Source organism: Channa argus, chromosome 11 (genome assembly GCF_033026475.1).
Source record: "Channa argus isolate prfri chromosome 11, Channa argus male v1.0, whole genome shotgun sequence".
NCBI lineage: Eukaryota > Metazoa > Chordata > Actinopteri > Anabantiformes > Channidae > Channa > Channa argus.
Window position 1 is genome coordinate 21,967,172 of NC_090207.1, and position 15,981 is coordinate 21,983,152.

The 15,981-nt window shown below is 38.5% G+C and overlaps 2 protein-coding genes across 4 annotated transcripts in view; one reads left to right on the plus strand and one right to left on the minus strand.

Annotated features, from left to right (window-relative positions):
* The first annotated feature begins 334 nt into the window (after positions 1-334).
* chfr (checkpoint with forkhead and ring finger domains, E3 ubiquitin protein ligase) lies at positions 335-13,843 on the plus strand. Of its 2 annotated transcripts, none has more exons than XM_067521629.1 (18): positions 335-461; positions 1,127-1,264; positions 1,973-2,072; positions 2,284-2,393; positions 2,483-2,542; positions 2,648-2,839; positions 4,284-4,367; positions 4,568-4,733; positions 4,861-5,015; positions 5,385-5,547; positions 7,102-7,301; positions 7,551-7,667; positions 7,963-8,046; positions 8,855-8,925; positions 9,744-9,831; positions 9,936-10,043; positions 10,296-10,368; positions 10,731-13,843. In XM_067521629.1, the coding sequence occupies exons 2-18, from the start codon at positions 1,159-1,161 to the stop codon at positions 10,771-10,773; spliced, it is 1,920 nt and encodes a 639-aa protein (XP_067377730.1). In that variant the 5' UTR covers positions 335-461; positions 1,127-1,158; the 3' UTR covers positions 10,774-13,843. The 2 variants fall into 2 exon arrangements, with proteins under 2 accessions (XP_067377730.1, XP_067377731.1); XM_067521630.1 differs by having other exon boundaries at positions 2,687-2,839.
* Positions 13,732-15,981, minus strand: part of si:dkey-112e17.1 (uncharacterized) — a 20,434-nt gene continuing 18,184 nt past the window's right edge. For both annotated transcript variants that reach the window (XM_067521628.1, XM_067521627.1), the window contains exon 7: positions 13,732-15,359. In XM_067521628.1, coding sequence (XP_067377729.1) covers positions 14,658-15,359 — 702 coding nt within the window. In that variant the 3' untranslated portion in view covers positions 13,732-14,657. The remainder of the gene's footprint in view (positions 15,360-15,981) is intronic.

Here is a 15,981-nt window from a genome sequence, read left to right on the forward strand (position 1 = left end):
GTTTGAGGTTTAAAAGTTTAAAATACATTTTTTTAAATCAGTAACTCAGTACGACTGAAGCTTATAACTTAAACTTATTACTTTTAAGAAGGCAAAGCTTTTAAAACTTTGAAATTTAAATAAAACATGGCCAGTCATTTTTAAGTGTTTGTACCACTGCTGCCTCGGATACTGGCTGACATTTGGAGCTGACTGTAACTGACTGTGTTATAGTGGCCTACACGATACAAACGTTAAGTCCAATCCTGACACCATTTCTTAATTTCGCATCCTGTTGTTTAGCGGGGAGCAGCCTCAGCACCTGCGGACACACACCAACACAAAGTGCCCCTCCTCCATCAGCTGATATATTGTCAGCCCGGAGCTTGGCAGGAAGTGCAGAGCTGTGTGCAGAGCTGGACCATGAGGAGAAGAAGCTGTTTAAAACAGAGACACGGGGACAACAAACAGCGCGTTTGACGGTAAAATAAGCGGTTAGGACACGACATGAGCTTGACGTTTTACGCATTTCTAGTTTGGGCTGAAAACTTGATAATCTCTTGTCGGATGCACACTGTAGTGGTCAGCTAACGTTAGCTTTCGCGTTAGCTTAGTGTTGTTATTGAAGGAAGTTGTGTCTGTGTTCGCGTTAGCTATTCAATTTGCACCGCGGCGTGTGCCTCCAAAACGAAAGCCGCTGCCACATCCATAACGTTAGTTGATGCATTAAAATAACTTTCCGTTTTTACTAGTTTCTTACTCAACCGAGTGAGCTTTGGCTACTGAAGTCAGACAAACCAGGCTTAGCTAGCATGGAGTCGATAGCTGAGTTTGTCCCAGTGGGTCATCTGAGGCTAACAAACTTAGTGGGAAACTCAGTGTAAGTTAGCTTCAACGTTTGTTTCCTAACTGGGAAGATGCACATTTCTCACAGTGAATCTATAAAGTTCATTTGGAGCTTAGAAACAAGAGGTGATGAACTGAGTGTAAACATTTTCTAACCTTACTGATCAAATAATGTCTGAGTGTGTTTTGCTCACACTAGGTCATAGTTAATTTCACTTTCTTTTTTTTCTGCAATTTGCCACAAGCAAAGTGAAGAACAGAAGTGTTTAATATAACCCTTTTCAAACTTGTCTTCTCATAGGGAAAAAAAAAAAATAAAAAAAAATTGGGGAGATGGAAAGTCACAGAAGAGGACGACCGTGGGGGAAGCTAGTTAAAGTGGACTCCAGTGAAACTGTCCTGCTTTTCAACAGGGAATGCACGGTGGGCCGAAAGAAAGGTGGGTCAGACAGTGTGTGATGTGAAATGAATAACAAGGATTTGTCTTTGTGATTCAAAATTTCAAACAGTTTTTGTAGCCTTTTTTTTAATTAATTTATTTTTTTTTTAAAGCTGACAGTGTGGTTAAGAGAAAAAAAAAAACTGTCCTGTCTGTAGTATAGATTGTCAGTGTCTGGATCCTTTAAAACCTCCCCCTTGAAAACACAAAGCCTTTAGAGACGCAAACTTCGACAGCCCCTTGTGACAATAACAAAAGGCGTCCATTGAGACATGTGTGCAGAATATTAAGTAGATTTTTTTTTGTATAGGTTTTGCTTAATAAAGGGTTAGGCCTATATTCCCCCTGTGTCTGCTTTGATGTCAAAAGCTTTTGGGCTCTACTTTTTTGCAATGCAAAGCAGCTAGACTTAATTGGTTAGCTAATGTCTGGCCAATTAAAGCTTTAAAGAAACTGTCATTTTAGAGGTGTGAAAGTGAATTTTTAATGTATTTAATGGAACTTTAAAATGATTGTGTGACCACATAAGTCACATTAGCTGGCAGTTGAATATTGAATTGGTCAGTAAAATTCAGTACTCTTGACATTAAAACGTTAACCATTATATTCCCCCTAAAATGGCATCAAGTTGAACATTATTTAATTAAAAGTCAGAATGACGTGTCCATTCTGTGGTTTCATGGTAATATTTTTTTATTTTGTGTCCAGGGTGTTATCTGTCCTTTCCAGCAAGCAAACTTGTCTCAGGGGAGCACTGCAAGATTTTTCAAGACGAAAGTTCAGGGCTGGTGTGGCTTGAAGACATGAGGTACTGTATAATGAGGATTCACCAATTAGTGAAGTCTAGTTTCAGTATAAAATCACTGCATGTCATGAGTTGTTTTCAAGTAGATGAAGCTAAGATTACTTTCATGAGGCACCATTCATCAGAAATTCAATAAACCTAATTGTATGTTGAAAGTGAATCCCTGCTGTTTTCAGACTTTTCACTTTTATTCCATGCATTTATCTGTCTCTAGCACTAATGGCACAGTGATCAACATGTCCAAAGTGGTCAAAAAGCAAACTCACATGCTGCAGAATGGTGACGTCATCTACTTTGTATATAGGAAAAGTGAGCCAGAACAAAGTATGTTGTTTTGTCAACCATGTAGATAAGTCTGTGTGAATTTATTAGAAGGATAAGATGTAACAGCTTCTTTTCTTGTCACCCTGTAGACATTGCCTATGTTTACCACTCACTCAGATCAGAGCAAGCAATTTCACAACATAGCTATGGTAAGTGGTCTTGTACTTCCAGCTTCTTTTGTTCAATGCATCTCCTTTCATTCCACAGCTATATTGTCTCTGCCTAGTAACCCCCACCCTGTATCGAAATCTTAGACATGGAGAGATCAGCTCACAGTCCGGCCCATGTTCCAGGTTCAGAGATGTCACTGTCTGTGGAGCCTGTAATTCTCACAAAGGGTCATTGGGATTTAACTCGAGAGGAACCTCAGCCCTCCACCTCCCACTTCTGTATTGAGACCCCTACCAGTTCTGGTCCCATGGCAACTTCAGTTTGTACCATCTCTGGTAGGTTCTCAGCTAACACCCTGCTGAGGAGGGGGGTCATCCACTGAAGCAAAAGGAATTTTTTAAATTAGTGGCAAAAGCATCCTATGTTTATGTTGACTTCCTTGGTCTGTAGCAGTGACATGATATTAAAATGACATCAGTTGAGTTATGTTATAATAATTAAAATTTAACTGGTTTTAGCCATATTTTCTCTGTGCAGCAGATGTTTCTCTAAAACCATCTAATGTTAGAGGAGCAGGAAGAGCTGTGCTTTATGCCTCTTTAAAATACCTGTCTGCTCACATAAAATTAGTGAAAACTGTATTTTAGAACATTTGTCTAGCTGGCAATTATCAAACTACAGTATCTATCCTGGTGTGTAACTGGCATCACTTATTTCCCCAATACCTCCTTGTCTGTGTATGAGCCATTTCCTTACAGTTTTCTATTTAAAAAATAAAATAAATAAAATTAGAAGCCATGTGAATTTGTCCACGTCAGATATTAGCAGACCTTCTCTCACAGTCAGTGGGGTAACTACATGTAGGTGATTAGTTAGTGGTCATTGTATTGTAGCACTTCTTGTTCATGTCAAACAACTTTCACACCAAAGTAACTTTTTTTTTTCTCTTTGTACAAAGAGTCACTGAAATTATCTCATGACTCATTCATAGTAGAGCTGTTCTGATACCAGTATCTGGTCCGATTCTTTCCTTGTTTACTCTGGAAACTTTTCAGATAACGCACCGGATACGGGATAAACTCACGTTGGTTAAGCAGGTCAACGGAGGTGGAATAATATCTGTGGTTTAGGATAAGTGACAACACCAAAAGTAAAACCAAATGCAAGGTTTGCTTTGCTAAAGTCTTAAGATCGAGCTGGCAAAGTTATTATAAACATGTTTAATATTTACAAGACATCCTTGACCTGTGCATATCAAATCAAGCAATTTGAAATGTCAACTTAAAAGGAACAGGATGGAATATTTAATGGGCTCTATTAGCAGAAGTGGAACATTGCATTCCTAACCATGTGTGCATTAGTGTGTAATCATCTGAACATTGTTGTATTTTTATCTAGCTCATAATGATGCTTTTCTATTTACATATGTAGTGGCTCCCCCTCTAACAGAAGCTGCTATGTCACCACAGTAATCCAGAAAGGACCAACAAAACACTGGCTCTAGAGAGCGAAATTTGCTCTTTCACTTTCACTTTACTTCACTTCATGGAAACTATGACCTACAGTTTTAAATAATAATAGATTGCTAAAAATAAAAAGTAGCCTTGTCAGTTGACATATTGCTACTGGGTACAGTCACCTGATGGGCACTGTAGGCTCTTACATGCTTGGAAGGGGAGGGATGGGGGGTGGGCCGTATTCAGATGACTGTAATCAACAGCCTCACCACTAGATGACATAAAAAAAAAATTCACGTCTCTTGTTTATTCATCTTATCAGGCAAAGTGGGCGATGCTTCCCCAGCACAGGAGACAGACTTGGACAACCTAGAGCCAGAAAGCAAGAAGAGAAAAACAGATAACGGTTAGTTGTTTAAATGTGAATCTTAACCTGGTTTCACTCCACTCTTCACTGTATATGTTATGTCTTCCCAGAGCTGCACTTGGACAGTTCAAACCCCAGACATATCTTTCCAACCTCAAGCCGAGCCTGGAAGGTTTTTGTTAGCCAAACACAACAAATGCCCAAAATAAGCATGTAATACATACTCACTGTGTTTACAGAAAAAGATCATGGTTTGGCCTCACCACACACCTCAAGCACAGACATTGTCAGTACAACTAAGGAAGGTCTTTCCGCTAAGCCGTCAGTGAAAGGGGCTAAGACAGACAAGATGGAGGAGACTCTGACTTGTGTTATTTGCCAGGACCTGCTCCACGACTGTGTCAGGTAAATTCAGATCAAGCCATGTATCTAAAGTTTAGGGTGGGTGCGTGTGTGTATGACATCCAAGCACATCCACCAAATCCTAATATGTGAGATTTCATTGTAAGTTTGATGTTTTTGTTGCTTTAAGCTTGCAGCCTTGCATGCATGTCTTTTGTGCTGCCTGCTATTCGGGCTGGATGGAGCGATCCTCTCTTTGCCCCACCTGTCGCTGCCCTGTGGAGAGGATTTGTAAGAACCACATCCTTAACAACCTTGTGGAGGCCTACCTCAATCAACACCCAGGTTTGAACAGATACAGTTAATTCCAGTAGATATACTTACTGTTTATCCAAGTGAGACCGTGTCATCAGTATCAATATTGTGATGTCAAGCTGCTGCTTAGACTGTTTAACACATCTCCACCAGCAATACGCAGGATTGCATCTTACATATGCTTAGAACAAATTTCTGATGCCAAATCAACACAGGCAGTGGTGCCATTTTACCTAGGTGTGCACCTGGTTAACAGCAGGTATATTTGAACTATTAAGGAGGAAAATAAGAAATAAGCATATGGCCAAGACCTAATTACTTTGTGTAATTTCCACAGTGGTGCTGTAATATTTTCCCAAAACTCTCACTCGATCATAACTTTGTTTGTGTCTCCTACAGAAAAGTGTCGTAGTGAGGAGGATCTGAAGAGCATGGACAGCCGGAACAGAATAACTCAGGACATGTTGCAGCCAAAAGTGGAGCGTTCTTTCTCTGATGAGGAGGGCAGCTCAGATTACCTCTTTGAGCTCTCTGACAATGACAGTGACTCCTCAGACTTTAGGTAAGAAAGGTCTGGTTGTTTGTATCTGTAGGCAAAATAGTATAGCAAACAAAAGAAGTCAAGGGGAGAACTTTTTTTTGTTAAATTAAATAGTTAAGGTGCATATGTTTCAGAGGGGTTCCATCTTCTACAATGTTTTTTTTCTTTAAATTTGGGAGTGAGGCTGGGAACTTTGCTTGGGACCTCTTGCTGTGTGGTATAGGTACCACCAGATGCTGCTTACTGGCAGAGCACAATAGGCAGGATGAATTGTGGATCTGTACAAGGGAGTTCAGGGAGAAAGGTGGTGTTGAGATGACCACTCTGTAGGCAAGAGTCAGAGCTTTGAACCTTTTTGTTAAGTATACGTTACCAAAGCATTCATGAGTAATACGGTTAAGAAAACATGAAACTATTTTGTTGCCTTTTAATTTAGGTGGTGCACCTAAATTTTGTGTTGGTATTACTAAAACTAAGAGTCACCAGTGCTACCAGTGGGGAAACTGCCTGAATTCCTGGTTTAATTTAGTAAACCGAAATTTTTCAGCAGTGTTTGTAGGCAAACTTTTATTACTTAGCATTTGGAGCTTTCACTTGTTACCTTCTCTGTGTAGAGTTACCATGGTTACAGGTGGTGTTGTCTGTTATATGGTTATGAGAAAACATGCTAAATGGCTTACACTCAAAACGAATCATTCTGACTTACCTGCTTATCATTGTCACAGCCACCGGTCCTCTACTGCCCATCATTCGCTCACCTAATAACCTGACCGACTTTTTCAATGTAGTGCTTGGGAATATAGGAAAAATGTTATCACGGTTTTTCTTCACATCAATCAGTATCTCTAATTATCATAATATCAATTAGGTCATTCTCTACATGAGGTCATCAGAATGCCTTATCTTATGTCAGCGTTGTTTCTAAACTAAATCCAATCACATTTCAACTCTTTGCTGATTGACATTTCTTACCCACTTAAAAATCACTGTTTATATCTGATTTATCCAAATGACAGGAAGCTCTTTCAGAATGAAAAGCAAAGCATTCCACTACATTCGGTTTGTATATAGGCTTGTATGATATGTCCATGTTAATGTCCTATGCAAGCACATTATTATTATGCAATTTTGTGACAATATGATATTGGCAGGGTTATTTCAGGGGTTACATTATATTAAGTTTTTGTAGGGAATAATGGTGAATAGAATATTTCTAATGGTAAATTACATGAAATATTAAAAGTCAATTGCCTAAAATGGAAACAGTATTTCATGTTATTAAATGTAAAAGAATAAACAGAATCAAATGTAATTATTTTAGTTCACTATAGATACCAAATCACAAATTTATTTCAAGGGGATTTACAGTCTGTGTTTACACTTTTGTATTCAATAAGGAAAAAAATCGAAGTGTTGACAAATTTGCTGATGACCAAAAATATTACTTTTTAAATGTCAACTTATTCTCTGATGAATAAAATAAAACTTTATGTAACTACAAAATGTACCAGTGCCATAATATCATCATCACTTTTTTGTTGAAGAAGCTTTTACTTTGTCTCTTTATGTCTCCAGTCAGCCTCTTGTGATGTGCAGACAGTGTCCGGGCTATAGGGGGGAAGTCAGTCAGTTGCTGTTTGCTACAGGTTCAAACTTCTGGCGACCTGGTCTGGCAGGTCCACCCTCTATACCTCTTTTGCCCAAACCAGCAACTGAGGAGGGCCCTGCAAAGCACCCAGGGGAGCAGCCCTCAACATCCTCTGTTGTCCCTTCAGGTGATTTACAGTTTTAGCATTGATGGTAACATTACTAGTTAAAAGTTGAACCTTGCACAAATTGCTGGATACTGCATTGTGTTTTATTGGTACCAACAAAAGCAAGATATACAGTATGTTATGGTAAAAGGTATCTGCAAGCCCACTTTCAGATTCATCTGCCTCCCATTCAGATCAAAATCTCAAAGTTTTAGATTGGAACACAGACATGTAGATCTCAAACCTTTTTTTCTCTGTCTGTCCTGCTAGCCCCTCAGGAGTACCGCTGCCCCCCTCAGGGCTTCCATCTCTTCTGCACCTGCTGCTTTCAGCCGATGCCAGACAGACGAGCCGATCTAAACAGCCAGCAGGTTGCTGCTCAACAATGTCAGTGTTTCTTGAACTTGTTAGTGTCACTGCCATGATGTAATGCCTGTTATTGGTGTTAATCATTAAATCAGTCAGTTAATATAACAAACAAAATTAATAGTCAATATAAACCAGCCAGTGCTGGTACTTCTTAAATTGTGATTCTCCTTAAATGCTGTGTATCTGTATAAAGACAATTTAATATAATGTATTATCACTTGGTGTAAAACTTTCAGCTGTTCACACATGTGAAAAGATTGTGGCACAAACCCTATTGTACAACTCATATGCATGATCCCGTGTTTGTTGGCAGGTATGTTGTGCCAGCGACCCTTCTGCCATATGTACTGGGGCTGCCAGAGGATTGGCTGTCAAGGATGCTTGGCTCCTTTCAGTGGTGTGTATCTGTTTCAGAAAAACAGCCCCAGGGAGGTTTGCAGTAATAGCCTTATCACTGGGTAGTGAGCTTCTACTAGTATGAGTTTCTATAGGTTGTTAGCAGTTTGCCTTTATTTGAATATATTTGGTCTATATATCTAGACTTGGTCACTAGAATTAGTGATTTTTGGTTGGCTGTGGGAGAAACCTTTAAGATGAACTGTCAGGGAGCTCTGGTATCTCTGTACTACCAAGACACATCTTAGGAATTCAAACCCACGACCCTACACTCAAATAGCTTGTATATAATCTGTTGTCTTCTAAATGAACAGTGGCAAAAAAAGTAAAGGGTCAACCTGCAAATTGAACATGGTGGAAGCTATTGCTCTCCACAAATATCATTTCAGCACACCTGACGTTTGCCAAAGACGAGACAGACTAGACATTCCACTAATACTGGTACATCTCATGTGGACAGATGAAGCAAAGGAAGAGTAGCTTGACGAAAAACGTACAGCACTATGTATGGTGTAATAAGAACTCTGTACCGGCAGTAAGGCAGAGGGGCCATCGTGATTTTTTTTGGGGGGGGGGGGTTGCCTCTGGATCTGTAATGCTTGCCACTGTGGAGGAGAAAATGAATTATGTTTATCAAGGTATCCTACAGGATAATATCACTGTAGCCGTCTAGAAGCTAAAGCTCAGAAAAAGCTTAGTGCTGCAGCAGGACAGTGACCCCAAACTTCAAAGTAAATGTACTGCTGTATGACTTTGGAGACAAAAAATCATCTTTTGAAAATGAAATAATCAATTTGTATTTTTTTCAGAATTCAATCTGACAGACAGTTGCCTGGATGGTGTGCTGAACTATAATTCCTATGAATCAGAAATTCTCCAGGTAAGATAACCTGCCTGCATATTTTGTATTTCTATTGTAGGATATTTGTTTAATTCTGTTTTTATATTGTGGCTGTTTAGAGCAGTGCTTCTCAATCCTGCACCTCAAAGACCCCTGCTCTAATTTATTTATTTAATACAAATATTTGCCATACAGATTCATTACTATTAGCACCTTACCTAACATTAATGATGGAGACTTTATTGATGATAAGTTTGAATTAGACATTGATTTATTTTCTGTATTGTATTATCCCTCCACTCACTAACACATGCACAGAAAGTTTGGTGAATCATTAGACTGCTGCCAGTCATAAATTAGCATTTTGTTATTTTTTTATTTTACACCCACATAATGTTACATTGCACAACACTTTAAAACTTTATAAACACACATCTCTTAATCATTGCAATAGTTTACTTAACCAAAAACAGAGCATCCACAGACGAGCTCCTGAGTAGGTTTGAGATTGTGGATCTGTTGCTGGAACAACAAGCTAAATGTTACATTAGAGGCCAAGCCAATCAAAGTGCTTAACAATTAAAATAGTAAAGCCCCCCCCCAAAAAAATCTTAGAAGAACAAACAGATCTTGGATCATGTTAAATAAAATTAAAAAAAATCTATCCAACCACTAATATTAATCCACTAATGATGAATGGGGCACAGGATTGAGAACCACTGGTTTAAAGAATCAGAATACCTAGATCTGGGATGCTTTGTGAAACTGTGTCCCCACTAAACTGCTTTTTCTTCATTGAGCAAAAGTGCACCTTGATTGTTTTATTTCAAATCCACAAATGTTTCATCTTTCACTAGAACTACCTGTCCTCCAAAGGAAAGTCGTGGAGAGATCTGCGTCAGGAGGCTTTGCAGGGCTTGCAGCAGGGGACCTTCACTCTAACGGGTGAGCCCTGAGATCAAGACCTGCATTTCAATCTCTAATAGCTAAATTTAAAAAAATCATAATAAAATAATAACACAAATCCTTCTTGACCTTATTTCAATCAGATGGCCGGATCTCTGCAAACACCATCCTGTGCTTCTGCTGTGGCATGGTGGCATTCAAGGAGCTGGCCTACAAGTATAGACAGAACATTCCACCATGTGAACTGCCAGGTCAGAAAATACAGCTTTTATTTAGTTAATTCTTATTTCAGTTAAGAATAAGACTTTTTACTAATCCATCCAAATATTTGTCATATATATATATATATATATATATATATATATATATATATATATATATATATATATATATATATATATATATATATATATATATATATATATATATATATATATATATATATATATATATATATATATATATAAAAAAACAAAAACACTCACTGCATGTTTTTCACTCAGCTGCTGTAACGTCTCGCCCCGACTGCTACTGGGGACGCAACTGTCGCACGCAAGTGAAGGCACATCATGCTATGTGAGTCTTATTGCCATAAATCAGATGAGCTAATTAATTGTCCGATACTGCATTTAATGTTTTGTCATTATGAATGTGCCATGGTAGGGCAGAGTCCTCAGGTTGTTGAGTAACACATCTGTTGTGAAGAATTCTGATGATACCTTGGATAGACATGACTTAAATGTGATTTGAATATTAGCCATTTGCAGTTCAGAGATTTTACCACTAGAAGGAGTTCTGGTATAAACTTATACTTTTCATATCTGCTTACTGAAGTAGTGTTATCTCTTTGAAATTTGTGGATTTTTTTAAATTTTATTTATATTTTTTAATCATGCAATTTCACTTATTGATGTAGCTTATTCCCTTTTTAATTTCAGGAAATTCAACCACATATGTGAGCAGACACGTTTCAAGAGCTGAAGGAACTGAGTGGCTTGTTTCTGTCTAATGTAAATAGCTGCGCATTACATACATTGAAGAGAAACCGTTTTGTTCATGTACATTCGAGCTTACTTGCCTTCCAGTTATTATGCAATAACCTAATGCAGAAATTACAATCAGTATTCATACTAAAAGTAATGTCTTACTTGACACTGCTATATAAAATAATGCTATGCACATAAAAATTAAGGTTCAGAGTTTAATGAAGTTTCAGGCTGCCCTGGTTGGGCATTTAACACCACTTCGAATTGTGATGGGTTTTGTCTGCTGATCATGCTGGTAATCAACACTCATTTGATGGTAATTTATTTGTTTTGATGTTGAATAGGTTAAAGGGGCTTCCTGAAATGTCTGTTCTCTAGCCTGTCTGACATAAATGATACATTTTCTCTCAAATGAAGAGTGAGTCAGGCAATCTGTGTGAATTAAGTACATAATTAATACAGTACACAGCATTCCTGGTCAATATCACTGAAAATGAAAATTATTATTCAAGAAAACATTATTCAAAATAAATTGTAATAATTCGAATTTAAATTAAACTCTCACTCTGACCAAGTACTTGTCAGTGCATTCAAAGTGAGTAACTGTGATTTTAGATCAAGGCTAATTGTGTGAGCAAGGTTTCATGCACAGAAGTTTTGAGGTTTCATTAGTCCAATAGTTGAATAAGCCCACTGATTTATTCTTGATTTTGGTTTTAGCTTAAAAAACAAACAAAAATAAAACGGCTAAAATTGGACTGAATTAACATGGAAGTGATTACTGACCACGGAAATGCTCAGTTTTGTATACGATGTGTACCCTTACCCATTTTGGTGCTTTGGTGTTTTTATATATTGTCCTTCTCAAGCCTTAGTGACTGAAACTTATAAGACCTAATGTTTATTCACTCTCTTTACTTGCAGTGTACTTTGCCAGTCTTATAAAATACTGAGTTTGGAATTGAGGACTTCCTAGTGAAAAATTTTAAACAGCATTACAGCATCAGTAAAGTGGTTTTATATACTGTAGTATTATTACAGTAATGGTAATACTCACACAAAACACAAGCTGCTTTGAATATGCACACTGCTAAATGGAGATCATAGTGTTAATGTCTCACCTCTGTGGGACCCTTCTGAGGGCATTACTATGTCAAAGCCCTGCACACATAGAGTAGATTCATAGTGCCATGTGAAGTTTGTGTATGATTTCTTGTCTGTAGGAGGAGGATCGAAGTGTTGTAATGCTTTCAGAGGGCAGAGAGGTCTCATGTTGTACAGTTTACATCGCTCATGATAATCATCTTCAAGGTAATCGAAAGTGGTGTAGAATGGACCTTTTCTCAGAGCCTCACAGTGAAGGCTAAGCTGTGATGACGTCCATGTGGACTCCAGAAAGGATTGAAATAAACTGCAGTCCAAGCAACCAGTAATGGTTAAGTTGTCACTGAAGCAAGTTTAGTGAATGGTGCCAACAGAAACTACACAGTATGTTATGTTGTTAATATGTAATGTGTTACAGCTGCATATATTGTAGTTTATTGTGCAAGAATGTCAGTACAGGTTTATTCAGATACTTTGTTTTAATGTTACATTAGTTGATCAGTTAAATGTTGCTGGTTGCTCGTTTACACAAAGCTGCTTTTGTTGTTTCCTTCAAAGATTAACCAGTTTTATTTTGGTGGTTAGAAAGCTTGTGTGTCAACATGTTAAAGCTGTCACTGGACAGTCATGATAAATCCAATGACCTCTCATTAATGACTATCATCACCAAAGTGTAAGTAAGTCCTCATGTAAATGCACAGCTGGGACTTTCTACTGTAAAAAACAAAACAAATTGATATCAGTTGTTTTTTTGTTTTAATCATGCTAGTCAAATAATACATTTTAGATTCAACATGCTCTCTATAGATTTATAAATGTAAGGGTACAGTTTTGATGTGTAGAACATGTTGGTGGATGAAGATGGACAAGTAGAAATTATGTCCAGTACACTTTGATTTGGTCCTTTTTTTTTCATACTTTTAGTTTTTCAGTTTTGTAGAAAAAGTACTAAAGACTCCTCCCATTTAAAAACATTCCTTTGAGATTTCAGTGTTATGATAGCTCAGTAGTATGGGATGCCAGTCGGCTCATAATGCCTTATTTATAATCCTATGGAGTTGCATTTGGAAAGGAGATAAGCAGGTAGAAAGTGCAATGGAAGGAAAAAAACTTTTTATTGATCTCCTTGATTCTGAGTACTGAAATTTAGAAAATTGTTTATGATGTATAGTTTAGTACCATTAGCAAATATGAATATTGATACAGTACTATGTTTTATTTTGGATTGTAACTCTTTTCTACTTTTAAGTACTTGTGGCAGAATGTTCCTTTTTAATTTGTGGTGTTAGCAAGGTGTTTTTAGGTGTTTTTGCTTTTTAGCACCTCTGTCTGTGTGGCTCCACACTGGCATTCCTTAGCGGCTCAGTCTCTCAGCACAAGCCTAGTCCATCCCCCGATGGAATGGCTGAGTTTTAATTATTCAGGAAATCTGGGCATTCTAAGCCAACAACAGTCCCAAGCCGCTCCAATCAAGAATTTGTATTAGAGGCTTTGGTGGAGTGCTTTACATTCTCGTTGTGTGGGTAGGATATCTTGTATACTAAGGCAAATATTTACTCACTTTGTGTGCAAAAGTCTGGACCACGCTGCTCAGCAGTATGGAGGAGGCAGGTTGGATTCTACCTCATCACAGCTTCCAGGAACACGGGAGACTGGACAGGTGCTAGTCATACAAGCAATCAGTTACTGCATCTCTCAGAAACAAGGGCTGGAAGTCTTTACTGATGTCTGTAAACTTTATATGCAATGCACTATTTGAACAATGAGTCGAGACTATAATCAACTTTTAGTTAGTTATCACTATAGACTAGCACTAGTTAAATGCAAAAACTGAGAGGATTTGAGTCTGAAAAAAAAAAAAGCTTCTTTACTCCATGTTGTATTAGCAATGCTAAAATTGTCTTTGAAATGTATATGGATCCTATTTCACCTGTTAACAAATTAAAAAAAACAGAAACAGACTTGGTTTTGTTAATACTTTTAAATGGACGGGACGCTTTATATCTGTGTCTTACACGTGTAGAGTACTCAGAAGTAGGAAACACTGTCTCAGGCCAAGTACACATGTGAATGACATAACCTTTATTAAAACTTTACATTTGTTAATAACTCATTTTAAATACTATTGCGATCACTAACATTTTTGTTCTACATTAGTGCATATTAGTTCTGTATATGCTTTTGATTTCCCTTTCATTATCCAGTATGAGTCATAGTAGTACATACTGTATGGATAAACTTGCAATGTTGATAATGTATGATCTATGCTGTACAGAACACTTTTGGGTAATAATTGTTGAAGCGTTGAAAGTGTAGCCACATGCAGAATCACATTAAGGAAGAAGAGAGTTGCCACAGGGCACCACAAAATATGATATAATGAACGAGCTATTGAAAAGTGCAATGGTTGGAGTAATATAGCTCAACAAATGGTGAATAAATCAGGTTAAAAGAAGAGTTGCGAGTTATGTAGAAGTCATTCACAAAACACTTTTTTTTTGTTCATATTTGCAATCAGTCATCTCTTTTACACACGTGACATCACAGCAATCAGTGGCTTGGCATAGGCAGCAGCATATTATTCCATTTTTGGCTGCACAACAAAAAACAGATCTACGGTAAAAATAATACATCTGCCAGAAAAAAAAAAAATTACAGAATATGTAGTAACTTTGTAAAAGCTAATTTGAGAAGTTTAGGAAGAGGTTATACATTTTACAAGTGGCACTAACAGTTCAGAAATGCATAACCATCTCTGCTCTTTTCCCCATCTGCTCACATCTGATTGGTCACACTGCAGAGTGCTGTGGGCTGACTGAAAGACAGCTGACTGTCAGTAACTGTGTTAAAGGTAGATGAGAGCGGACAAACCCCTCCTGACACCTGGCTCCCCCATGGCCTCCACTCTGGCCTCGCCCTCTGGTTCTGGGGGTTAAGGCTTGTGCCGCTTTCAGGAGGCCTCTTTTCCTCTTGCCCCCCCTTTGACAGTCCATTCAGAAAAGCAGAAGAAGAGGCCTGGTCCAGGTGCTCTGCTGAGACCAGAGGCTGCCGATCCTCTTCCTCAGAGATGGCAAACACTGGCACACTGATGTGCTCACCCTCAGCTGTGAAATCGCACCTTTTTCCAGCCTGGCCACTCTCAATCGGACACTGGATGGAGGCTGAAGAGCCAGAGCTGGGCTCTGAGGAGGTGGAACCCATGGCATGAGGTAAACCAGAGGTCTTCGATGAATCTGCTGTCCCGGATAGCAGGCCAAAGCAAGGCCCTGTAAATCGCGAGCGTCTGAGATTGCTTGTCGAGTTGAGACGCCGCTGTCTCTGGGCGGGTTGCGTAAGTGGGTAAGAGGCATTGCTAATGGATGACTCTGAGATGGTGTTGTTCTCTGCCTTGGCCTCCAGGTGAATATCAGAGAAGATCCTGCTGTCCTGCTTCCTGCTGTCATTCCCTCTGCAGTCAGCCACCAAACTCGATGGAGCCTGGAATGATATTTACATTTAGTCATTTACCACACGCTTCTTATTGTTTGTCCTCTGCAACAGACCTTTTTTACAATAGACATTTAGACTGGCCAATAGTACGAATACACAGGTGTAATTATTAACACCAATGCTGGCTCCAACCCAATTAAATATCTGCAAAGAAAAATAAATGAAAATGCCTGCTATTCAAATGTTGCTTAGAATTTGTTCTTCTAAAAAGAGAAGACCCAGTGTAACTGATAAACACACAGAAAACAGAGCTTTACTAGTTCCTTACTGTGTATATTAGGTATAATGGATTGGCTAAGGGATGGCTGTGTTGCTCCCAGCTGAGCAACTGGGGCCCTTTTATTATACTTTGCTAACTGCATGTGCCAGACAACCATTTTCACAACATGTCTAATTTACCATTAAATCCCACTGTGCTGCAGTTATAATGACAATTTGGCATAAATTCAAACATGAACACCTTAATAGACCCACTGCAGTTTGCTTATCGCCCCCAGGTTGGAGTGGATGACGCCATCATCTACCTGCTGCAGGGGCCTCAGAGGTTTAGTGGACAGCTTTGTGGACTGGTGTGGAAACAATCACCTCATCTTGATTGTGGGTAAAACCA

Excerpts from the sequence above, each read along its gene's own strand:
- chfr (XM_067521629.1), top strand. The coding sequence starts at position 1,159 with ATGGAAAGTCACAGAAGAGGACGACCGTGGGGGAAGCTAGTTAAAGTG. Across the intron at positions 4,368-4,567 it reads GAAGAGAAAAACAGATAACG|AAAAAGATCATGGTTTGGCC; the intron begins GTTAGTTGTTTA and ends CTGTGTTTACAG. Across the intron at positions 5,016-5,384 it reads CTACCTCAATCAACACCCAG|AAAAGTGTCGTAGTGAGGAG; the intron begins GTTTGAACAGAT and ends TGTCTCCTACAG.